Source organism: Podarcis liolepis (genome assembly GCF_965112155.1).
Source record: "Podarcis liolepis genome assembly, chromosome: 13".
NCBI classification, from domain to species: domain Eukaryota; kingdom Metazoa; phylum Chordata; class Lepidosauria; order Squamata; family Lacertidae; genus Podarcis; species Podarcis liolepis.
Window position 1 is genome coordinate 18,758,811 of NC_139573.1, and position 25,193 is coordinate 18,784,003.

General features: G+C 49.6%; 1 protein-coding gene across 4 annotated transcripts; it reads right to left on the reverse strand.

The window, feature by feature from the left end:
- Positions 1–56: 56 nt before the first annotated feature.
- Positions 57–24,554, reverse strand: LOC310692284 (C-Jun-amino-terminal kinase-interacting protein 4-like). Of its 4 annotated transcripts, none has more exons than XM_083472970.1 (27): positions 23,574–24,554; positions 21,722–21,842; positions 18,699–18,769; positions 18,508–18,596; positions 17,307–17,394; positions 17,039–17,147; positions 16,408–16,495; positions 15,771–15,877; positions 15,506–15,557; positions 14,760–14,912; positions 12,976–13,024; positions 12,638–12,768; positions 11,314–11,367; positions 10,547–10,714; positions 9,382–9,499; positions 8,630–8,713; positions 7,823–7,876; positions 6,581–6,731; positions 5,507–5,657; positions 4,541–4,621; positions 4,044–4,111; positions 3,809–3,957; positions 2,730–2,901; positions 2,009–2,119; positions 1,759–1,878; positions 1,331–1,447; positions 57–1,195 (listed from the first exon to the last, which is right to left on the reverse strand). In XM_083472970.1, exons 1-27 carry the CDS (start codon positions 23,871–23,873, stop codon positions 1,095–1,097), a joined length of 3,057 nt encoding a protein of 1,018 aa, XP_083329096.1. In that variant the 5' UTR covers positions 23,874–24,554; the 3' UTR covers positions 57–1,094. The 4 variants fall into 4 exon arrangements, with proteins under 4 accessions (XP_083329096.1, XP_083329095.1, XP_083329098.1 ...); XM_083472969.1 differs by having other exon boundaries at positions 12,638–12,771; XM_083472972.1 differs by having other exon boundaries at positions 17,039–17,144; positions 23,574–24,545.
- Positions 24,555–25,193: the final 639 nt, after the last annotated feature.

Here is a 25,193-nt window from a genome sequence, read left to right on the forward strand (position 1 = left end):
GTTCGTGTGCAAACAAGAGGATGACCTGATGACAATGACGATGATGATAGTAATAATAATAATAATAATTAAAGCTTTATTAGAAACCAACCCACAGAAATAGACCCTGAGGCCGCCGGAGACCCTCACCCTTGGGTGAGACAGACAAACAAGGAACAGCAACCCTGAGAAACTTAACAGTGAGCTGTGTGCCCCCGGCCGGCCCTAGCATCACTCCAAAACTGCAGCCAGGATCTGATCAGCTCAATAGCACCGGGAAACAATCCAATCAATATTCCATTTCCAGATCAAAGGCAGCACAGCAGGGAGAGGGCTCCCCCTTCAGGCCTCTCTGACTAGTGCTGCCTCACAGCCTTCAACAAATCCATGCCTGTAGTTCAAGATTTCCCATGTCTTCTCATGTCTCAACCCGTAGAATCAAAAGTGCATCAAAGAATCACACGTGAAAGGAGGACGGGATGGTGGTGGTGGTTGTAGCTCCAATGTGCTTGGATGCTGCTCCTTTTCCAGATAAACCCAGGAGTCCTGGTTCTTGGCCTTGTGCGCTCTAACTCACCAGATCTGCTTCATTTATTCCCAACTGGTAACAGAGGCCTCTTCCCTTCTACATGACCCAGGTAGCTGCATTCTGGCTCCCAACCATCTGGCCACTAAGAGGGAAGTTGCTGGTGCTGTATAACCCAGGGAGGCATGAACATAGCAGGATTCGACAGGGGCGTAGTCCGTATCAGAGCAGGTTGACTTACTGCAAAGCAGCACAGTGCTCCAGTTCCTTAGCAGTAGAAGTGCTTATTTAGAAAGGGGTTGGGGGCAAGGAACCACCCGTTGCAGATCCCCTCAATGTGCAGATTCACAAAAAACAGATCCTGGCATCCAGGTGGCTTCTGCTATAATCCTTGGCCTGAGAACATTGCAAAAAGTCATTGCCCTAACCCTCAGACACCAGAGGGTTAAACACGTGGGGAAAGAGGGCAGGAGAGTGAGATGGGAAGCCCACAACCACCAGCGTCTTATCTGTCCACGGTGCAATTCCCTCCTAGGCTGGAGCTGTGCCACACCACCCTGAAGTAGTGACTGTGCCCATCACCAGAGCCTCAGGCCTGCACCTGCCAGACAATGAGGTGGCTTCGCTCAGCTCGGCGTAAGCGTGGGTTCGGGAGGAGCAGGTCGCCGTAGCGGTCGTCAGTGTCATCGCCTGGGTAAGGAGGAAAAAAACAGAGGGCCAAAAGGAATCAGAGAAGACATTGTACCTGGTGCTGGGATAATGGGGCTGGATGCCCGTATCCTGTTCCCATGTCATTCCCTCCCACCTGTAAAGTGAGATGCTTACCTATCCGGAAGTTGATATACCCCTCCCCTCCACTTAGCACCAAGCTGCATGGTTTGCTTGATGCCTCTTGGCCGTGCGATTCCTTGGTGCTCTCGGAAGAGGATGGGTTCATACACCCTAAAGTAAGAAAAAACAGACAGAGCTGAAGTTTGCATTTATACATCCACCATTCTCCTCTTGTGGACAGCGATAGTCTGGCTACAGTGATCCTTGCTCCAGTAACATCCCATTTGGACTACTGTAAGTTCCTTGGGGCGAGGACTTGTCCTCTAGTACTCTACTAACTGCACATCATCGGCATTATCTAAAGAATGGTGGCAGCAGCAGCAGCAGCTTTGGATGCCATGCTCTTAAGTTCTTTTAAGCCACTGAATTCTATTTCCCCCGAAAAACCAAGGAATGGGCATCGATTCCTCCGTGCTGGTTACCTGGGACTGAGACAAAGAAGCGAACAGCATCGCGGTGTGCGTGGTAGCTGATCTGGGCTTGCTCCAGAGCACAGTAAGGGATGCCAGTGGGAGAAGACATTTCCGAGCAACCAGCAAATTCTACGAGAAACCAAGAGAGAAAATTCACAGAAATAGCCACCAGGGAGCTCTGCTATGTATACACTTGCAGCTGAACTTGCTCTCCCTCTCTCTCCCTCTCTCTCTCTCTCACACACACACAGGTGCTCACCTGAGATGAAGGGCAGGGAAATGATGGTGCCGCCAGAGGTGCCAACCCACAGCCGTTTCCCAAAAGCGCCAAGTGCTGAGATGTTCATGGCTAAACTAAGACTGTTCGGCCCTGGAGAGCGAGGAGGGGAAAAAGGAGGAATTTTCCATTAAACGGGCTGGAGATTCCAAAATTAGGGTACCCGGCTGGCCATTGGCTCCTCCCAGGCAGGAAGAAGCATGTGAGGCCTTCCTGTTCCAACATCTGCCTGCACTCTGGCCTGCTTCTGTATCCTTGGTGATTCTTTGGCACTGACTTCTGGCTTGCTTTTGTCACTTGCACACGACTACTGTGGTGGGAGTGCACTGGAACCGGAGTAAATCATAAAATAGACACAGCCTTCTTCTTTGGTCCCCCTTAGGACTAATGGCTGGTTCCCAGCTCCTGACTCACCTCGGACTACTGCCCATGACCCAGCCCAGATACTGATGCACAGGAGGAAGCAGCAGGATGCCCCTCTCAGGCCTGAGAGCCTTCTATTAAAAGCTTCCTGCCCTCAGAAAACCCTCCCGTCCTGGACGTTCTTCCTGTAGCCTGCTTCTTTGCTCTTCTGTGCCAAGGCTTGTTTGTTGCTAATCCAACAGCTTTGCCTTGCCAACTCCTTCCTGGATCCTGCACTGTCCCCCATTCTGCTCAGAGTCCCACCCAAAGCCCCCAAGTCATGGCGGCCATTGATACTCACCAAGCATGCGGCTGACGTAGGGCCCCAGCTCCACTTCCTGCAGCGGCTGGCCAGTCTCAGCATGGAGGAGGCGCAGGGTGGATTCCAGTCGAACCGAGACCCAGATGCCGTTGCCGGCGGCTGCCATGTGCCGCACTTGGCTTTCAGGGTGCGAAGTCACCTCAAAGTACTTCTGGGGGGAGGAAGAGAAAGTGGGTTGCAACAGGCAGCCTGGATTCAAGACCCCAACCCCAGACCCACATCCACAACATTTACATCTAGATTTTGGATCTCAACACTTCTCCAAGTTGTGCCAGCTAGCAGTTGTTCCTCGGGATCTACCCATTTCAATAAACGTAAAGGTAAAGGTACCCCTGCCCGTGCGGGCCAGTTGTGTCCGACTCTAGGGTTGTGTGCTCATCTCACTTAAGAGGCCGGGAGCCAGTGCTGTCCGCAGACACTTACGGGTCACGTGGCCAGCGTGACGAAGCTGCTCTGGTGAGCCAGCACCAGCGCAGCACACGGACAACGCCGTTTACCTTCCTGCTATAAAGCGGTACCTATTTATCTACTTGCACTTAGGGGTGCTTTCGAACTGCTAGGTGGGCAGGAGCTGGGACCGAAAGACGGGAGCTCACCCCGCCGCGGGGATTCGAACCGCCGACCATACGATCGGCAAGTCCTAGGCACTGAGGTTTTACCCACAGCGCCACCTGCGCCCATTTCAATAGGAATGGCCAAAATTCCTGACTTTTGTAATGCATTGGTACTTTTGCCTGACAAGCTTGTTCCAATTAATTTCACAGTTTTATCTGTCTTATGTTTCAATTCTTTGTTCAGTTTCTTTTTTTCCACTCTGTAGAGTTTATATGCTTTTGCTTCTTGCATTTGTCCTAAAACCCAATAAAAACATTAATAAAAAAAAGAGAGAACAGCCAAAATGAATTCACCGGCTAGTTCTTGTAGCAATACTGTTCTAACACTGATGCACAGAATGATAATGGCCATTTCGAACTACCGTTTTTACACCATAAAACCAGCCATGCAAGTCTCTGTGGGTTTCAGCCACCGCCTCAAGCTGCAATTAGGGGCACACTCACCTGGATGCGAGCAGTGCGAGGATCCAGCACATAGACTCTGTTCCCATATCCACACCACAGCCGGTCAAGTACAGGGATGGCACAACGAATGGAGCGCCGTGGCCGCCCCAAGTCAAGCAGGCGTGGGGAGCGCAGGTCCCAGTTCCGGACTGAGGAAGACAGGGATTAGGTGAAACCGAGGACCTGAGCTGTGGGGAAGGCAGGGCAGGGAGGAATTTAAAGGAGCAGGACGTACCTGTGTCTCGGTGGAAAATGGCCAGAGATCCGTCCCCTAGAGCAGCTGCTACACGGCCCTGGGTGTGGCTGAGACAAAAACAGCAGAGTAAGGCCCCATCTGCACTGCACTGCATCATACCGCTTTAAACAGACATGGCTTCCCCCAAAGAATCTTGGGAAGTGTAGTTTGTTGAGGATGCTGAGAATTGTTAGGAGACGGCCTATTCCCCTCACAAACCTTCACAGTTCCCAGAGTGGTTGAACAGTCAGTCCCTCTTCCCAGGGAACCCTGGGAACTATAGCTTCCTCTCAGCACCCTTAAGCTTAGGGGTTTTTTTGGGGGGGGGGGAACCATGGCTGCTTACAGCGATGTGACATTGCTTTAGCATAGACGGGGGCCTAAAACAGTAGGAAAGTTGCAACAGCACCAGCATGGGAAGGCAGGCGACATCCAAGAGGGGTAGGCAGTGGGGCTCTGCAGCTTTCAGAGAGAGTGATGGAAATCCGCATACTCACACAATACAGTGGACGGCATCCTTCAGCTGCACTTTGCCCTGGCAGCGGCGCCAGTCAGTCTCAGCAGAGTGAATATAGATGCTGCGGGGGGGGGGGGGGAGATGCAGTCAACCTCCAAAGGTGACACCACCTGAGCCCTCCTGATGACCAGCCCAACCCCCAGCACACCTCCAGGCCTGCTCCCCTATCCCTCCCTTGAAAGACCTACAGTGGCTCCCAGTACGTTTCCGAGCACAATTCAAAGTGTTGGTGTTGACCTTTAAGGCCCTAAACGGCCTCGGTCCAGTATACCTGAAGGAGCGTCTCCACCCCCATCATTCTGCCCGGACGCTGAGGTCCAGTGCCAAGGGCCTTCTGGCGGTTCCCTCACTGCGAGAAGCAGAGGGCCTTCTCGGTAGTGGCGCCTGCCCTGTGGAACGCCCTCCCATCAGATGTCAAAGAGATAAAACAACTACCTGACATTTAGAAAACATCTGAAGGCAGCCCTGTTCAGGGAAGTTTTTAATGTGTGACATTTTGATGTATTTTTAATCTTTGTTGGAAGCCGCCCAGAGTGGCTGGGGAAACCCAGCCAGATGGGCAGGGTACAAATAAATAATTTATTATTATTATTATTATTATTATTATTATTATTATTATTATTATTATTAACTGTTCTCATCAGCCACCAGTATTTCGGTTCCGGCTGTCGCATCTCCTGAGGATACTGGGCATGCTCAGTGTAAATAAACCTGGCAGAAGCCCATGGGATTGTCAAATATGGCAGCTGAAGCGATGGTGGCAGCAGCAGCAGCAGCAGCAACAAAAGGGCAGGAAGCTGTTCCTGGTGGTTGGAGTTGGTGGGAGCAGGAAGAGGCAGAGGTTGGCCAGAGAAGCTCAATGAATCTGTTGGCAATCCATTCAGGAATGGGGGTTTACCCCCACCTCCCATTTCTTCCCCGTTCAACCCTGCTGGGTGTCAATTACCAGCCCTCCTGGGTGCCAAACCACACGGTGGGCTCTGTGCCAACTGCCTCCATCTCCAGCACTTCATCCTCGCTGTCGGATCCAGGTGCCAGGGGGTCTTCGAGGATCTCTGGCTCTCGCTCGGGACTCTCGCCACCAGGCACAGCGAGGCCTATGGAGGAGGAACAGAGAAGGCAAAACGGCCTTCCTCAGGGAGCACAGAAACGGCTTAGGAATCCTACAAGGCACGGCCAGGGAGAACCTTTTCAGCACAGCAGGTGAAATCTTTATCTAGCTGCACATAGGCCTATCAACCTGCCAATCATCTGGAGTGATAATGAGGAGTCCTGCCCAGCTTTCAAAGTTGGCCTGTAGGATTGCGGGGAGATACTAACCAATGAAGCTGAACCCAGCAGGTCTGAAGTCTCCACTAATCAGCTGTTGAGTGAGAGGTTGCTTAAACCCTGGTATCCCTGATCCCTTTGGGGAACTGTTGGGTGCAGACAATACAGGATTGAGCCCTGCCCACACCTGTCAGCTGATGTCACCCACCCATTGTAGTGATATCAGTTGATTGAGAGATGGATGTGGTTTTGGAAAAATGGCATCGTGAGCCAAATGGGATCTCCTGGAAGGGCAAGTTTTGCCTTCCACCAGCCCAAAGTTTTCCCACCCATGCTATAAAATCTCAATGGACACACATCTTCAGTCCAAAATCTATGGTGCTTGCAGTCTAAAATATGTATAGTTGGGAAAGTTTTGTGTACTTGGAAGCTTGGCTACAGCTAGGAATAATAGGATGAAGTCAAGGGCCAAGTGGAAAAGGTGTGTTTTGAGATGCGGTAGAAGGAAGAAAGAGAGGTGGCACCAGGTGCAAATCTCAAGGAGGTTGGAGCAGCAGGAGAGACAGAGAGTCAATGCCAGGGCTGGGTTGCGAGTGTATCAGGAGCCATGAAACAAGACAGCAATGAGGACCAAAAGGCAGAACCAAAGCACAGGACTAAAGAACAAGCCAATCGGCCTAAGAGCCTAAGTGTGCATGTGTGTGTATTAAGAGACAGTATAAAATGATAGATTCTCCTTCCTTGCACTGACCAGGTACGCATGCGATGGAGAGGACGTGAACTCCGGGCAGCACAAAATGTTCCAGGAGCTGGTTTGGGTTCTGGGCATCAAACAGAGTCACTTCGCTTGCAGAGTGGGTCCCTGAGGCCACCCACAGCCGAGAGCAGTGATGAGAGGTGCCCTGGAAGAGAAAGAAGCAGAGGGATCAGCAAGACATTGTGGGCCTCGACCAGCCTCCCTCCCTTTTATGCTGCCGTGTGCGCGCACACACACACATGCCCTTGACAATCCCTAAACTTCAGCCTTTGTACCTATTTTGTCCCTTCAGCTGACAAACGCACACATGCCTAGGCTTTCCAGCCAGCCAGGCAAGGACATTTACACAACCTGGGGAAGTGTTTTCTCCTTCCACCCCACTCCCCTCCCATCCTGTGTTCAAGTTCTCCATGCACGGCAGCAGGTTAAGCATGCCAGTGGGCAAGGAATGTTTCTGGACTTAAATCTGAAGGGGCATCTTAGAACGGATGAGTTAAGAACCCCAAACTGCAACCACGGCTTTTTTGCCAATATATAAATTACAAAAACAGAACAAAACATGCCGCTGAAGTGTCTTACAATGTTATGTGTGTGTGATTATAACAACAATGAAAACGGGAAATAAATTGAAAACAGCATCAGAACAAGAACAAAATGCTGAGAAAAGTCATAGGAAAAACCACTAACTTATTGAAGGGGATACACATCATTTCTCATGTGTTACCAGTGCTGGATATCTGTTCCAGTCACTACTTCTTTCTTGCTAATGGTTCCCTGCCCCTCTAAATGCATTAATGCAATAATCCCAGCCCATTATCATCAACTTGCTGCTATAAAAATGTGCCTATTTAGTATATATTTAAGCTCCAATGATCACTGATTGTAATTCTTGAATGGCCATCTATATACTTGCCACTTAACACATCTGATGAAGTGGCCTCGAGTCCACAAAAGCTCATGTCATAATATATTTGTTAGTTTTTAACGTGCTGAAAGACTCTTGCTGCAGCCCAAGAGGCTCAGTGGTTTAGACCACAGCACCACCCGCGCCCCGCTCTCTGAACTGAAGGTCAGCCTAAATGAGCAGTTTTCACTTCACACACACCAAAACAACACACCAAAAAAAAAAAAGAAACAAAAAAACACACACCCCGAAAAGGGAAGCTTAACTGAGAATTCTTAAGCAAGAGTAAAACCAATAATGATGATGGTGATGATGATGATGGAGATACTTACGGTTTCTGCTTCTTCTTGAGTCTCAGCGCCAACTGATGCTGCAGCACACCAGAGCTACAATGAGAGAGAGGCAGGCACGACATTGAGATCTGCTGGCCCCCTGGTAAAAGGAGTCGCTTTCCATACAAGAATGACACCCCACCCTTCCCAATTGCAGCCAGAAACCTTTGCCACAGGAACTGCAAATGTGCCACTTTAATAAGCCTTAAGCTTTTTCTGAGCCTGCCACTGTACTTGCCCACACAGGAACTGCCCAGAGTCTCTGCAGGGTTTGGTCTCCTTCCACTCACCCTTCAGAGGGCCTGATAACTCAGCTGATGCCAACGCCAATGGATCATGTGAATCACTCCCAAAGCAGACATGCAGCTGAGTGGCCTGTCCTCAGAGGAGGCTGCCTGCTACCTCTCTGGACGAGTCCCTGCTCTGAACTCAGCCAACACCTACTCAAACTAACCCCTTTTTAGCACTTTACAGCAGGAAAACCGCACCATTTTCCTAGAGTGGCCGCAGATTTCAATTCAGTGGTGCAGTGGTTAGAGTGCCACTGGGAGACCAGGGCTCAAATCCCCGCTCAACCACATGAAATCCACTGGGTGACCTTGGGCCAGTCACGGTCCCTCAGCCATAAGCTACCTCACAGGGTTGTTGTAAGGATAAAATAGGGGCAGGTGGAGAAGCATGTATGTCACCTTGAGCTTCTTGGAAGAAAGATGGGATAGAAATGCAATAATAGTAATAATAATAATTCAGGGGGAGGGGGGGAACATCCCTAGCTATTCAGCATTTGGAAACGCACTGCTTTGTTACCTTTGTATTGGGGTCCTTCTGGTCTAGCATCCGTAATTGTGCGAGCACAGGTACGTCGGCGGCCCCTGAAAGGGGATCAGAGCCCTGCAGAGAAAAGGTGGCTGGATTTTAATGTGTGGAGACTCGCTGCGAGAGTGGCCAGTTCAAAACTAAGGTCAGATCCCATGACTGGGATGGGACAAGGCAAATGTATAGTCTAAAGCACCACACTGTTGGGTGACTCAATAGGGCCGAATTCAGTGGACCCCATTTCCTAGATGGAATTTGTTTATTTGTTATATGCCAAAAATGGTTTCTAAGAAGTTCACAACTATGAAAATCAGTGAGTGAATTGAAATACCCAACAACAGATCCATTGGGGGCAGTAAAACATCCTTAATAAAAAATATACAATAAAAACAAATGAACAATCGAAAGCCTAACAATAAGAAAACAGTTCAAGCAATAACATCAGGAGTTCAGTTCTGGGAAATGCTTGCCCAAACAGGTGTGTCTTCAGGAGCCGGCAGGATGCCAATGCTGATGGCAATTGTTATTTTTTAATTTTAGACCATCATTCCATTGTCAAATGCGGGGAAATTGTTGCACACTGTCTGGTATGATAAAACAAACACACACACAAAATGCTGCATCTACATTTTTCCTGCCCTGGTTCAAAAAGACAGTACTTGAGGACCTAGCCCTTGACATGGGATTTCCATAGGGTCAGGTACCTGGATATGAGACCTTGCTGCCCCTGCTAGAATGCTCACCTGGAGCGCAGGCGGCTGGCTCCACCCATGGATCTGCGCCCGACCATGCTCCTGCCAGATGTGGGAGCGGATCTCACGGTACAGCTCTCTCCGCTTCTGCTGAGGGGAGGCGTCCGCTCTGCGGATATAAAAGCCAGATATAGTAGGGGGCAGCAGAGAACTTCCAGTGACAACCCTGTGTCCAGTTGCAACCAGGGGAAATGCTCAGGTTTCAGCTGGATTTACCCAGATGGGCCTGCATGCAATTGTTGCCCAAAGCGGACTTTTGCCAGAGACCCTGAAGAGCTGCTGTTGGCCTCTGCTGGGCTGGATGGATCCAATTAGCAGCCCGACTCCGTATAAAGCCTCTTCATTTTATGTAGAGTGAGTCCACAAGGCACACTCTGAAAGAAGAAGGCTCCAGGGTTCAAAGCCAGGGAGTGTCCAGTTAATAAAAGGGATCTAAGGTATTGGGGTTGGGCAACAACTCTGCCCAAGACACTGGAGGGTTGTTGCCAGTCAGAGTAGACCGGGCCTGGGAACCTGGTGGCCCTCCAGATGCTGCTGAACTACAACTCCCACCAGGCCCTGTATGTATGGCCAATGGCCAGGGGTGATGTTTGCTGTAGTTTGGCAACATCTGGAGGGCCAAAGGGTGTACTAAGCTTGGATCCCAGAACAATAGGCAAGTAGGATCCTAGAATGCAACAACTGATTGGCTTGCAGGTAAAGACCCATCAGGCTCCAGGAGGAAGTTAATCAGCCTATCAGGCTGGTAGGATCGTAGAATGCAACTGATTGGCCTGCAGGAAAAGACCAATCAGGCTCCAGGAGGGAAGCAGAATCAGCCAATCAGACGGGACTCATTGTGTAAATAATGTATATAAAAGCCTGAGGTTTGGCGGTTTTACAACCTGCAATAAAGAGCATGAAATCACTACAGGACTCCAAGTATATTTCACCATGCCTGGAGGAGACAATACTGAGCTGGACAAACCAATGGTCTAACCTGGCATCAGGGAGCTGCTGTCAGCCTGTGCTGGACTAGATGGATCCACTAGCAGCCCAACTCCATATAAAGAGAGCAGCAGGTTCCCAAGAGGTGCCAATGATGGGATTGCAAAATCAGCTTATGCACGCTCTGGCTCCTACCTCCCCCCTGCCAAGCAATTACCACACAACTTACTCGTTCGGTGAGGTAGCGCGTGGGCTGTATCTCAAGGCTGGAGACAGCTGTCCTCCATTCCTTCCCAATTCATTGCGGCCGCTGGGGCTGGACCGGGCCCTCCCGGGTGGCAGCGGGGATGCAGGAGCCCTCTCTGGGGAGTCCGAGGGGCTAAATAAGCGATCGAAACTGCAGGAGGAAAATACAATGCGTTCAGGGGAAATGGCAGGGGGCACAAATCAAAATTCGACAGAAAAAAGGGGGGTTTGCACCAAGAATGATGGAACTGTGATCTGTCGGAACCAGACTAAAAGGAGCCCACAGATTGTTTGCCTGCTGAGTTCTGTTTGACTTTGGTCCAATTGCTATGAATGGCAAGGAAGGTTCTCTCACAAGGACATAAGGAGAGCTCTGGTGGATCAGGTCAGTGGCGCATCTAGTTCAGCACCCTATTCTCACAATGGCCGATTGGATGTCTATGGGAAGCCTGCAAGCAGGAGTTAAGTGCAACTGCCACTCTCCCCACTAGTGATTCACAGCAACTGCCTCTGACAATGGAGACAGAACACAGCCATTATGCCCAGCATCTGCAAACTAGTAGCCTTCACTAGGCATTGCTCCCTTGCACGCTTTCAAACTAATCCATGCAGCCAAAGCGTCTTGCTAAGGGAGAAAGAAATTTCTCAGGATGCAAAGTTGCATGCCCAATATCAAATGTCAAAGCAGAGTATGTCAAGGCAGAGTGTGCACAGCTACAGCTTCAGGGGCAGATCTTAGACGGCACCTACATTTTCCAGAAAGAGGATTTTTTCATCTGAACAGCTTGTTCCTCCCGCGAAGCCCTGAGAAGAGAGAAACAATTGCTTTAAGACTGCCACCATGCAGTGACTCCCTCCATTAGCCATTAGTTCAAGGCTGGAAAAAGGGGAAACAGGCAACCCAAACCATTTGCACGACTGGCTCCCTGGTCCTCTGTTAATAATCAGGGCAGCCCTTCACTTGCTACACCTAAGAGCCATTTGCCTCCTCTTGTCTGAGTGACAAACTTGTGTTTTGAGTCTATAATCCTCCGTTTAAATCTCACCTCTCCAGAGTGTATTTCTATAAGCCAATTCTCTCCCGGCCTCCATTCTGACCCACTTCCCTCCCGCCCAGTTTGTACTATGGGAAAATAATTATTGGCTGGGCAGCCACAGAGTGATTGATTGCCCTGAGCAGGTTCAAGGATTGGGATAAGGAACCTCTGGCCCTCTGAACACAGGTGGATCACAGCTCCCATCATCTCTGAGCTTGGGGCTGATGGGAGCTGGAGTTCAACAACACATGGAGAGACACAGATTCCCCATTCCTGGTTCCTAGGGAATGGAATGAGCAGGTTGCCTGCAGTTGCTGGTTTCTCCCGAGAGGGAAAAGATTCTACTAGCAGTAGTGGGATGGGACTTAATGGATAATATGGTGTCATTCGTGATGCTGCCGAGTCTCCTAATTCCCTGCCTCACAACACAAGCCTCCGTGACTCGTCCTTCTCACCTCCAGGGCTTTATTTAAAAGCTGGAACTCACAGGAACTGAGTTCCGGCACCTCTCAGCTGGGTGCCATTGCCATTCTAAGAGAACAAGGCAGGCGTTCATGGTGAGTTCCGGCACCTCTTTTTCTAGAAAAATAGCCACTGCTCACCTCCAACAGTAAGGGGACCCCTCAGAAGTACTAATTCCCTTCCTTACTGCTGCACTGGCAGCAGGGAGAGAGTCCTCTCCCTTCTTCTCCAGTCCGAACTCCCTGGCACTTGGGGTGCTGTTTGGGAAGGATCGCCAGAAAGGAAGAGAAGCCTCTAGCTGCTCTGCTGCTAGAGCGAAGCAAGGAGGGTTGGGGGAGGGATTTCGACTTCCCATCATGCCCCTGGTGCCACATGGCAAGCTCCTACAAGGCTCACAGTCACTGAGCTGCTTTCAGACAATTCAAAAAGAAAATGGCTCAGCAGGGCAAATCCAACCTCATGTCAAACTGAGGGAGAGGGTGGCCTGCCACACAGTCTTAAGTTAGGTTATGGGGTCACAGACCCATCTGCCTCCCCCCACCCAGCCCCAAGGCATAAACCTCGGCACCACTGACCTTAGCAGCTCTGTGCGCCGAACAGCTTCCTGCAGCTCCATCAGCCTCTCCTTATAGAGGTTGCGCTCCATCACCACACGAGCCATCTCGGCCCGGGTGAACCGCTGAGGCCGGGACAGGCCTCCTTCAGCCTGCTGAGGAAGAGGGCAGATTCTGCCTCAAACGCACACAAATGCCACTCCCAGAATCCTGACCGCCCACCCCACCCCTGTCTAGTTACAGCCCGGTAGAAGACCCTTTCCGCACCCCCATCCCTCAGCCTTCAAGGGAAAGCTGGCCCCCTCCGGCCTGTCACAACATCCTTGCGGAGGGTGCTCTGCAGAAGATGCTCTAGTTACCTCCCCGTCCTCACTAGAACGTCTTGATTCCTGAAACTCCTGCCGTATCCTGGAAAGAGAAAGACGAACGACTGGAGTTTGGGCTCACTCGTTTATTTTTTAAAATAATTAATTGTAGGCCAGTGTCTCAGGGAAAGTGGATTCCATCTTCCCTTCTAATAAATGCTCATGTTGTTGGTCACACATAAGAACATAGGAAAAGCCTGCCGGTTCAGGCTAATGGCCCATCTGGTCCCGTATCCTGTTCTCGCAGTGGCCAACTGGGTGGGAAGCTGAGCACAACAGCAATCTCCACACACACATGGCAGTTTCCAGAAACTGGCATTCAGAAGTAGAGGCAGAGCATAGCCATTGTGGCTAGTGGTTGTTGATGGCCTTATCCTCTGACCAGCTCAATACAAGCACAGCAGAACACACACACACACGGGTTTCTTTTAATGCATGCCAAACAATGGTTAGGCTGCAGTAACCAACGCCTGATAGGTACACAATGATTTGTTAAGTAGTTCCAATAAAGCCCTATCACTTCTTGAGCTAAGCTGCACTTGTTCAGAGGAATAGGCTAGCGTAGAAAGATTTGGGTTTGTCTGAAGTGCTTAGGCAGAAACACACAAATCCATAGACTACCTTTATTATAGTATTATTAATCATTACAGTGGTGCCCTGCAAGACGAATGCCTCGCAAGACGGAAAACTCGCTAGACGAAAGAGTTTTCTGTTTTGGAGGTGCTTCGCAAAACGAATCTCCTATGGGCTTGCTTCGCAAGACGAAAATGTCTTGCGAGTTCCTGCGGGTTTTTCCCCCGACCCCCCCCTTTTTCTAAGCCGCTAAGCTGCTTATCAGCTGATCCGATAAGCCGATAAGCAGCTAAAAGCCGCTAAAAGCCGCTAATAGCGCTAATCCGCTAATCCGTCAATGGGCTTGCTTCGCAAGGCGAAAAAACCGCTAGAGGAAGAGAATCACAGAACGGATTCTTTTCGTCTTGCGAGGCACCACTGTATTTGCAGTATTGCTATAGTTACTGTTGCTGTCAGATACGGGGTTCTTATTATTGTAGCTTACTGTAGCTACTTAACAGCAGTGTTTCTTCAGCTGTTTTTGAACTACAGTTCCCATCATCCCTGGTCCTGCTAGCTAGAGATGATGGGAGTTGTAGTCCAACAAGAGCTGAAGACCAAGTTTGGGAACACATTGCTTCACAGCATCAGGATAAAAACACTACAGTATAATCCTAAGAATACAAACAACACAGGCTGTTAAAGTATATAACATAACCTGAAGAAAACTGGACAGTATCTTTCTACATTAGCTGTGTATTGGCTTAGAGCATTTATAATACACCTCTTAGGATTTGGCTCTCATAATGGCTTGCATATAATGATTTCATTTAAATGATGCTCTTTGTCAGAGACTGTGAGTGAGTGGAAATGTCCAGAGTGATGGGGAGGATCAGGATCAAATCCGCACCCGCCACAAAGCTTACTGGTTGAAATTGAACCATAAATTCTCTCTCTCTCTCACACACACACACACACATGGTCTAACCTACCTCACAAGGTTCTTGTGAGGATAAGTGGGACAGGCATGTGACCTCTGAAAGAATAGCTAACTCAAAACACATTGGGATTTGTCTGCATTGCCTTGGTGACTTTGCTGGGGAGGAGTTGTTCCTGTGTACTACTAATTTTGAGGTGCCCCTCTCCTTTTTTTGCCAGCGCAGTCAGCAAGTGGTGGAATCAAGATGGCTGCCAAACACCAGGGAAGGCAGTTTACAAGGCCTTACCTGATCAGTTCCAGCTCAGCCTCCTTCAGCTGGGCTTGGCAGCGGCTCAGGGCCCCCAGTGTTCCTTCACGCTCCGCCCGGAGCGACTCGCGCTCTTCGGTGAGCTCCTCTACGCGGGCGATAAGATGGCGGCGGGCTGTATCCAGAGCAGTTCTAGAGGTGGGACCATGAGGAACAGCAAGACTTCAGCCCAGGACTGGCTGCGATGGCCCAGGAGGAGGTGGAGGGCCAGATCCAAGAGGGAAAGCAGGCGGGCCAGCGGAGAGAAGCAGGCCAGGCCTCGGCCCATTTCTCTGCCTGCCAAGCACCCTTGACAAGGACCTTCCTTTCTAAGAAGCTCCAGCTCCCATCAAGATATAAAGACCCATAAACAGTTCAGGACCAGGTAAATTGAGAGGTGGCTTTATCCCTTATACACCCCAAGAAGGGCCACTACATTCTGTAGGACAGTTTCTCCCTCAACTTCCGAAGAGATCAGAAGCTGCCCCTATCTGTACTTTCTGGAACCAAATGAATGCATTTTTTTCATTTTCTTTTGGCAAGCTTTTCCAGTTGGATGCCTTAGGTTTCAGAAACAATACAAAACCAACACCTACCTTGAGTTGTTGGGAGCATTTTTGTACTGTTTTTATAACTATTTTCAGCTGGTTTGTAAGGCGTCTTGGCACACACGTAAAAGGAGATTCATAGTTCAAAATAAATAAACAAACAAACAAACGTTATCGCTTTAGGCTGGTCGCTCTTACCGTGCCTCCTGTAGCTGAGTGTTTTCTGCCACCAGGGTTTCCAAGGCATCCCCTGAAAAGATGGTCAAGCATGGACACTGCTGCGCTACTAGGACACAGGTAGAAACCTTAACTCCCCATAGGCTGGGGAACTATGGGAGGCAGGTTTTCTGGATTAAAATTGGGGTGGGGTGGGGAGCTAGGACTCCTGGGTTCTCTAGGAAAGGAATAAGGTCCCAGCAGGACAAGGAGGCAGAGGGAGGGGGAAGGTGGGAGTTTTACCTACCCTGCAAATCGGCACCGCCGTCCATATCGCTGAGGAGTTCAGGACTGAGGCCCGAGACCTCGGCGAAAAGGGACACCGTGTTGCGCTCGAGGGTGTTACTCAGGGGGCTGAGAGACAGACAGACAGACAAATAGACAGACAGGAGTACCCACCCGCTCCTAACCTGGCAACAACACACACCCACAACTGACGTCACAGTAGACAGAAACCAGGGGCGGGACTTTTTTTTTCTAAGGAGACAATGAACACAGAGAAGTCCTCCTCAGCCTCGTTTGCCATCCTACAGCTGCGGTGCTTTTGAAACGGCAGTTTCAAATGCGGGTGTGAGGAGAAAAAGAAGTTGGCTATCTGGCTGGGAAACTCAGGGATGTGTGGCCCTTCAAAGCAGTGAGCAGGATAACCAGAAGAGCTAACTCTCCCGAAATTAAAACACCTGTGGGGAAGCAGGGAGGAAATAGATGGGACAATGGAGGATTAGAGGACGGTGTGGGCATGCTGTGGTCGGAGGACACAGTAAAGAAGAGCCTAGCTGTTTCTTCACTCCAGTGAAGAATCCATGTTCAAGCACAAACCACTCAGGCTCTGCCCACCTGAACTTTCTGCTCAGAGGCTTAATAAGAAGACACATCCCTCTTACCTGCTTGGCTGCTGTTGGTCCAGTCCCAGTTCTGGAGTGGAGCTCAGGAGATCGTCCAAGTCCAAGCGCCGCTGCAGAGTAGGAGAGGCTGACAAGAGAAGAAGGTTGTGGGGGTGCAAACGCAAAGTACATTATTTTTTCTAGATTATTGTCCTGTGTTTGTTAACCTCTACACAGTCCTTTCCATACTGAAAACAATCTAGAAAAGCATTGCTCCTTTGGGCAAGGACCTATCTGGCATTTTGTTGTCTGCATGCGGAGAAAATTCCTATTGTTATAAGAATAAAGAGGGTCAGGCAGGTCCCTGCCCCACAAGAGCTTAAAATCTAAATGTTGGCAGCGGTGGAAACGACTCTGGCAGGGGCGTGGAAGAGGCACAGCTTACAAGGAACAGAAGCCCAGTAAAAATGCAAAATATATAGCACAACTCAAGAACCGGCATGCTACTAACTCATTAGGCTGCAGCAGAGAACCTGAGGCCCAGAGGCCAAATATGGCCCACCAGTCCTCTTCACTTGGCCCTCAGGGCTTTCCTTTGGCCACGCTCACACCCCCTCACTGCCCCCCCATACCCTCCTCAAGTTATTTTCCCTGGCTTAGCCACACCATACCAGAGGCTCCCCCTTCATACCATCCTGTTCCGGCTGCCCCATTTCTTGTGCCAAGGGGAAATTGTTTCTTTCTGTGTCCCTCTGCAGAGCCTTCTCCGTGCTGGGAAGCTCCTGAAACTCTGCAGTCTTCTGAAGAGACGGGTGGGGAGAACATAAAAGGCCATTCATTCCTGGCTCCTCTTAATGCCTCTGCTTCCCCCTCCAGCCTCCCCGTCCACCACTGCTGCTGTTTGCCAAGGACCAAGGAACAGTTCAGGGGCTTGAGCCCCATAACACCAAGCCACTTACCCCTGGGGATTGAGCCAATTCAGGAGACCCAGGGTCCGAAGTGCTTGGGAGGAACTTTGGGGGTGCCTGGATTGGTGGGGGCTTCAACCTGAGCAGGGGGAGGAGGGAGAGAAAAATATCTATTTTTATTTCCTTGTTACTGTACAAGGCTGGCTGATCGGCTGCCCTGGAAAAGGCATGCCTGTAACCTCCTGCATCTTGCCTTCGACCCCTTCAACGTCTCCTTCTCTCAAAAGGATTCTTACTCACCTTTCTTCCCTGCCTCAACAGGCAATAAAGCCCTCAACGTGGCTGCCAAAGCCAATCACCAACATTACACAGAAATTAAAAAGAAATCACTGCAAAAAATGTCGGAAGATAGCTAGTAGAGTTCCACTGTTGTCAAAAGCTTGAAACGTGGCAATCTCAGAAGCTGCCTTGCAGAGCCGGAGCAGTCCATTGGTCCTTGCTCAGAAGTGCCTGCACTGACTGGCAGCAGCTCTCAGACAGGACTCTTCTTCCCTGGCATACCTAAAAATGCCGGGAACGGAACCCGCTACCTCCTGAATCAAAAACGTGTGTTTCACCAAGGCCTATGGCCAACATTCAAAAAGTATCATGTGGTACTATATTTGAGCCACGCATTTCTGAGGAGTGAAGGAATTCTGTAACAGGGGCACCACCACTAAAAAGGCCCTCTTCTTCCAAGAAACCCATCAAACCCCTGAAGACAATTCGAGAAAGGGTTCATGTTTCCTCACCCATGGCCCCACCCCATTTCCACCAGGTTTGCCTTGGAGCAGCTTGTCCTTCTCAACCTTTCTTCGCCTTGGGGCAGGGGGAGATTAGATTTGAACCCAGTGCCACCCCAACTAACTATTCTGTCACACGCAGCCCTTGGTAGATTGCCAGTCGGAGTCCCATCCATTCCTGCCTTAATCCAGATGTGGTACTTGCAGTAGGTCTGGCTGTTGCTAGGTAACCAAAAATGACTTCTACCTTTCCCCATGAAATGAGTGAAAACAGTTTGCGGTTTGACAGCTGCTCACTGTGGTAAGGAACAGAATAAGCTGGAGTACAAAGCAAACTAGCCATACAGCACACTCCGCAACCTCAGCAGCTTGGGCAAAAATATCATTATTGGTAGCACAGTGCCCCTAGGTGAACCCCTGACACACACAAACCCCACCGCCACCCCACAGGCCAGCTTCCTCTTCCAAACCTTTTCGTTTCTGTAGTCAGAGATCCAGCTTGACTTGTAGCAGCCAACGCCACCCTTTGCGATTTCAATTCCTTGTAGTTTTGCACAATCTGTAAAAGGCAGAAGACAAAATGAGATTGTGACCCAGCTTGGCTTAAGAGTGGAGAAAAGAAAAGAGCAAATGAGGGGTGGCAGCTGCAGGCTGACGGTACCTTTGTGTGGCTCTGGCTGAGAGTTGAAAGCTCCTTTAGGAGTGAAGATTTCTGTTCTTCCAGACCCGCCACTGTGAAGAGAGAGCAGGGGGGCAGGGAGGCATGGCGGTGTGGTTTTGATGTACAGACAAGAAACCTAAACCAGCTTTACATTGGTCTTAATGGCATTTTCAAAATGGTGCTTAAAAATGCATCTTGTGCGCTATTTGTATTGTGTACAGCGAAAGCAGGAAAGAGAGAAGGCAGGGCCGGCTCAAGACATTTTGCTGCCTGAGGCGAAGGACAAGATGGCGTCCCCCTCCCAAATCCATGTACTGCAGCCAGCTGGACTGGCAGTAGAATCAATAACAGACTAGGGGGCCCAGGAAACTCCATGAGGCAACAGAAGGGAATGGCTGGAGGCTCAAGAGGAATAACCAAAGGCTGCTTCTGAGCATCTATAGCCCAAGGCAGTTTCTTCACTCTGCCTAATGAAAGGGCCAAAAAATCCATCTTTAAATAAAGACAAATTTGCATTGAGCAGATTCTACTCAATGCAAGCTTTGCAGTGGCAAAATAGGCCAAATGAATAATAATAAGAAAAGATTCAAGCCTCATGGGTAAGAATATCCTAATGTCTTAGATTCACACAAAGAACACTGAAGCTGCAATCTGATACTTACCAGAAAATAAGTCCCGATAAAAGCAATGTTACCCACATTTTCATTTTGTGAGGGTATGGAGAATTTTGTTAGAGATACACTTTGATGGGGTATACAGTGGTACCTCGCAAGACGAATGCCTCGCAAGATGAAAAACGCGCAAGACGAAATAGTTTTCCGTTTTTTGAGTCGTTCCGCAAGACGAATTTCCCTATGGGCTTGCTTCGCAAGACGAAACGTCTTGCGAGTTCTTGCGAGTTTGTTTCCTTTTTCTTAAAGCCGCTAATAGCCACTAAGCCGCTAATAGCCGTGCTTCACAAGACGAAAAAACCGCAAGACGAAGAGACTCGCAGAACGGATTAATTTTGTCTTGCGAGGCACCACTGTACAATTCTTTTTTTTCTTTTTTAAAAGGATGAGGGGGAAATACAGTGGTGCCTCGCAAGACGAAATTAATCCGTTCCGCAAGTCTCTTCGTCTTGAGGTTTTTTCATCTTGTGAAGCACGGCGCTTAGCGGCTACTAACAGCTTAGCGGCATAGTGGCTATTAACGGCTTAGCGGCTTTAAGAAAAAGGAAACAAACTCGCAAGAACTCGCAAGACGTTTCGTCTTGCGAAGCAAGCCCATAGGGAAATTCGTCTTGCGGAACGACTCAAAAAACGGAAAACTCTTTCGTCTTGCGAGGCATTCATCTTGCGAGGTACCACTGTAATCCTGTCTGGATGCAAAAAATGCCATTGTGTGTGTGTGTGTGTGTGTGTGTGTGTTTTGGGACCTTATTAACAAGCACTGAGCATAACTTTTTTGTGATGACTTGTGAATAGGTGGGCATAATTAAGCTAAAAGAGAAGCAGCCCTGATAAAGGTGATGCTGGTGGTTGTGGAATAGATCACTGGCAAGGGATATAAAATTAGCTCTTCAGTCAGCCCTGGGTGGTATGTGGTCAGGGTCTAAGAGCATCATTAAATATAACCCAGTCTAGATAATAGCAGGTCACAGAATTAGGTTGCGGACTCTGCAAAGCAACTGAGAGCTGCTGGTTGGAGGGCAAAATCCAACATGAGGTAATTATAACTAAGACCCTTTGAAAGAAATAGAACAGTGTAACCTTATGGGTGTTAGCATGGCAATATGCCCTGTGATGCTGAGTAGAGAAGATGTGGAGAAGGAATTTAACCTTTTCCTCGCCTGCTGCAGTGCTGAGAAAAATCTCTCTTTTGAAGCTGGTATTTGCAAGGGGAGGAAGTCCTCTGTTTGTGTCAATGAGAAATCCCCCTGCCTCCCACCACCAGCAAATCTCAGCTTCAGAACAGGAAATCCCCTTCCCTTCAGTGGTTCTAAAGAAAGGGATACATTCGCTCTCCAAATCTTATCAGACTCCAAGAATTATGAGATTATTGAAACTGACATAATTTGCCATTTTATAAAACCTGCACATTAGAGTCAAAGATGCACCTAAAGTCACATATAGTTTTGTCTCAGCTTTTACTAAAGCACCTACAAGCCCTGATCCCGTATGTGTTTACTTGGAATCAAGCCCCACTGACCTCAATGGGATTTATTCCCAAGTAACTGTGTGCAGGGCTGCAGCCTAAGACACTCAGATATTGACAGGTACTATCCCTACCTGTGAATTTGTCTAATTCCTTTTTTTTTTAACCACCTAGGCTGGTGGCTACAGCCTCATTTGGTGGCAGGGAGTTCCATGATTTAATTATGCATTGTGTGAAATAGTATTTCCTTCTGTCTACCCTACATCTGCTGCCCAGCGGTTTATGAGGAGCATTGCCAATCCTAATGTTATGGGAGTGGAAAAAATATAACACCTCCCTCTCTTTTCTCTGCTTCTTGCATAATTTTATAATCCTCCATCATGTCCCACATTGTATTCCCCCTGCACATGACACTAAAGAGAGCCAGACATATATGCGTGTGTGCACACATAAACATATACTGGAAATAATTGCAATTGTGACCAACAGTTGCCCCATTTTGCAATGAGCCCAAAAGATACACGATGAGGTTGTTCTGCTCCCCGCTGCCTTACACCCCAATCTCAGCAAACTCGATAGACCAGCTTAGCCAGAACTTCCAAAAAGGAGAGTGGGAAAAAGATGGGAGGGTGCAGGATAGGGCATGTCTGTCTGTGGGTGGGGCATGGGTGGGCGGGGAAGCCATCCCGTCTGCGGGAAGATGGGGAAACAGAATTCATCCAAGGTCACACTTTGTCTGGCCTGGCGAACTGGCTTCCTCCCAGGCAAAGAGATAATTTCTTAGAGTGTCCGTATCAAACGCAGGTTCTTCAACCAATCTGCAGAGGAGAACATTCAGCACTTCTGATTTTAAAGGCATAGGATGCGAAGGAACCCGCCCCTCTCACCCTGGTCTGCGTAGCTGCGTGCTTTCCCTTCCAGGGCACGGCTCTGGCCCTCCAGCCGGCTCACAGCCGCTGCATGCGCCTTGCGCTCCTGCTCCATCGCGTCCTCCAGCTCCATAAACCTCTGCAGGAAGAGAACCCCAAGAGTCCAGAAGATCCCAACATCCTCTCCCACCCAGTCCCAGTCCCGGCACTTTCTCCCAAACCCATGGAAGGCTGCATACAAAAATCCTAGGAACTGTAGTTTACCCCTTACAGAGCTACAATTCCCAGCACCCTTAAGAAAGCAGAGTTCCCATTATTCTTTATTGGGGGGTGTTGCTTTGAATGTGTGGTGTGTATATACAGCCTTGGGTCTCTTTCATCGCTCCTCGGCAACTTCATTGGCCCTGTGGTACCCACTCCAAGTCTCAACAAGCTAAAATGGGCAGTCGAGATCATAGAATCGTAGAATTGGAGAGTGGGGAGGGACTCGGAGAATCATCAGGCCCCTGCAATGCACCCATTCCTCACACTCAGAATAAAATAGACGGAAGGCACAAGGATCATTTTCCTTATCAAGAAAGCTTGCAAACCGCTAATACTTTGACGCTTTGCAGAGGCTAAATGGAAAGGTGGTGGTAATGTAAAGAAATCTCTTTACAATCTTAACTGATGCACAAAGGATGAATAATTTCCTCCTGTTCCTTCTCTATTAGAGCATGAAAGCTCAGGGGCATCCCCTGAAACTGACGGGCCACAGGCTTAAGAAGAAGCAAAATAAGTACTTCCTGATAGCAACTATAACCAGCCCATGGAATGCCTTGCCACAAGATACTGCAATGGCAGCTCACATAAACAATGGTAAAAATATAGAGAGTTTAGATGACTACATGAAGGATGGGGCCCATTGGTACCTACTGCCCGTGATACACAGAAGAACACTTTCAGTTTCATAATACAATTGCCCTTCCATTAGCGGATGCCGGGGATTAGCAACCGGGGACAGAAACTGCCATCCTCCCCTGCTTGCAACTTGAGCCTAGATTATTTCTTTCTATTTCTGTTAGCTGGATGTTTCTTGGTTCCATATAACACCAAGACCTCTAGAGAAAAGTACATTCACAAGAGTAGCACCACACAGAGAGAAAATACCCCTCCATTGCTGCTAGTTCTGTAGCAAAAGTGCTGTCCGCTAAAAAGCACCAGCCTGGTCAAGCACGATACTGGAGAAACTAAGACCAGATTTGCTAAGCATGAGAAGGGAGGGAATATGACCTCCGCCTTCACTCACCGTGTTTTGGCTCAGATTGGTGTGCCAGCCACATCTAGTAGTTGCCAACCAGTGTTGTAAAACCTTTGGCCCGAGACTGTCACCTATTTCTGACCTGCGCAACACACAGCCAAGACTAAGGCTGCATATACACCATATATTTAAAGCATCTCCCTCCGCCCCCCCCAAGACTCTTGGGAACTGTAGTTTACCCGCCACAGAGCTACAGTTCCCAGCATTCTTAACAATCTACAGTTCCCAGTGTTTTTTGGGGGGGCCTGGAATGCGCATTAAATGTACAGTGGTACCTCAGGTTACATACGCTTCAGGTTACAGACTCTGCTAACCCAGAAATAGTACCTCAGGTTAAGAACTTTGCTTCAGGATGAGAACAGAAATCATGCTCCGGCAGCGCAGCGGCAGGAGGAGGCCCCATTAGCTAAAGTGGTGCTTCAGTTTAAGAACGGTTTCAGGTTAAGTACGGACCTCTGGAACAAATTAAGTATTTAACCTGAGGTACCACTGTATGAGGTGTACACAGCCTAAACAAACATTTAAAAATAGCAGTCGTAGCAAAACAAGTAGAAAGAAAGCGATACCAACCTCCTCTGCCCGCTTGCGCCCAGATCGCTCCCGCTCATACTGCTCCAGCAGCCGCAGCCGGTCATCCCGCAAGCGTTCCAGCGCCTGGTCCCGCTCTCGCACTTGCCCACAAGCCCCTTGCAGCGACTCCAGGACAGAAACCAGCTGCGGCAGGAGTCCGGAAACCGCACCAGGCCCATGGGCCCCTACAAGTCGCTCCAGTTCCCCATACAATCCGCCGGCCATCGCAGACACCAGCTCCTCATAAGGAGCAGGGTTGGGGTCTCCATCTCCTCCAAATATCTCCTCAGGGTCATCCATCGTAACCTGCTCTAACCACTACCCTCTCCAGCCTCCAGACACCCCAGGGGTTTCCTGGCTCCTTGACCCTCCTCCTCTAACCCACCAGATCCCACCTTATTAAGCACAAAATCTCTTGCCCCACTTTCGGCTCCCTGATCCCAGAACCCAGGAGTCCAGCCACTGTTCTAAGCTACTACTGGTACTACTCAGCACTCTCTCTGAGCAACCAGGACCCCCGATTCTTCCTGTCCCTGAATTTTCCCCAGAGTACACAGGATTATCAACCCCCCCCCCCAATCTATCCACCCAGTTACACCCTAACTCCCTTCCTAGTCCCTTCCAGTACCAGGCACATGCACGCATATACAACCCCCTTGCTATAGCCACTAGGCAGCACTCCCCTTACACCCTGTCTCAATATGCCCATTTCCCTCTGCCAGGACTTTGACTTCCAGGCTCTGTGCTCTAACCACTAGGATCCACACTGCCTAGAAACCCAGGAGTCCTGCCTCTCCCTCCCACCCCCGTACCGAGGGATCGCGGGGGGATCTCTCGATTCCTGCCTCGAGTTTTGGGCAACCCTTCCTTACGCTTTCCCACCCCGCGCGCAGGGAACCTCGAATCCTCCGCCCGGCGCCGTCGACAGCTGCGATCCTAACTTCATGTCACTTTCCAAGAGGGAAGAGAGGCGGAGCCAGAAGCCCGTAAGGCGACCAATGGGAACGCGGCTTTCGTGAGGGAAGCCCCGCGGGCGGCCAATAGCGCGACGAGACAGGCTCCGATGGCCAATGGCGCGCGGGGGGTGGGAGTCTTCCTGCAAAAGGGCCGGCAGGAGACGCGGGGCGGGGGGGCAATGAAGAAGCAACAGCAGCCGAGGGAGAAGAAGTATTAACTTTCTGCACTCACGTGACACCGGGTCATATGACATGTTAAAGCTGGTTGGGCGTTCCTGCCTGTAGATAGATAGATAGATGCACGTTTCGCGTCTGAGGTTGATGGTTCTTCACTTCGCACTTTGGATTATTTGATTTCAGTTCAGCTTCCCTTCAGAGTCACTTGTTGCTGAAGCAGCAGATCAACCCCAAGGATGGCAGGATCCACAAGATCCTGGTGTAGATCTTTATTTTCCCCCTTGTTCTTGATGGAGATCTTCTCATCCCCTCTTCCCTGGCGGGGGGGGGGGCGCGTTTTGTCGTTTGCCACAGGGGCCAAAATGCCTACCTTGAAAGGTTTGACCCTCCTGCCACAGGAGCCAGCTCCTAGGGGCCGAGGGATCTTCACCTCCCCCAATAAATATTGTGAGGGGATGCTGCCCCCTCCCCCAAGTTGCCATTCAAA

Bases quoted from the DNA above. Each gene is read 5' to 3' on its own strand.
- LOC310692284 (XM_083472969.1), bottom strand. From the start codon at position 23,873: ATGGATGACCCTGAGGAGATATTTGGAGGAGATGGAGACCCCAACCCT. The intron at 17,395-18,507 runs GTTTGGAAGAGG...CCCCCTGCTCAG, and splicing joins CTGACTACAGAAACGAAAAG to GTTGAAGCCCCCACCAATCC. The intron at 16,496-17,038 runs GTATGAAGGGGG...TTCTCTTGTCAG, and splicing joins GGGGCAGCCGGAACAGGATG to CCTCTCCTACTCTGCAGCGG.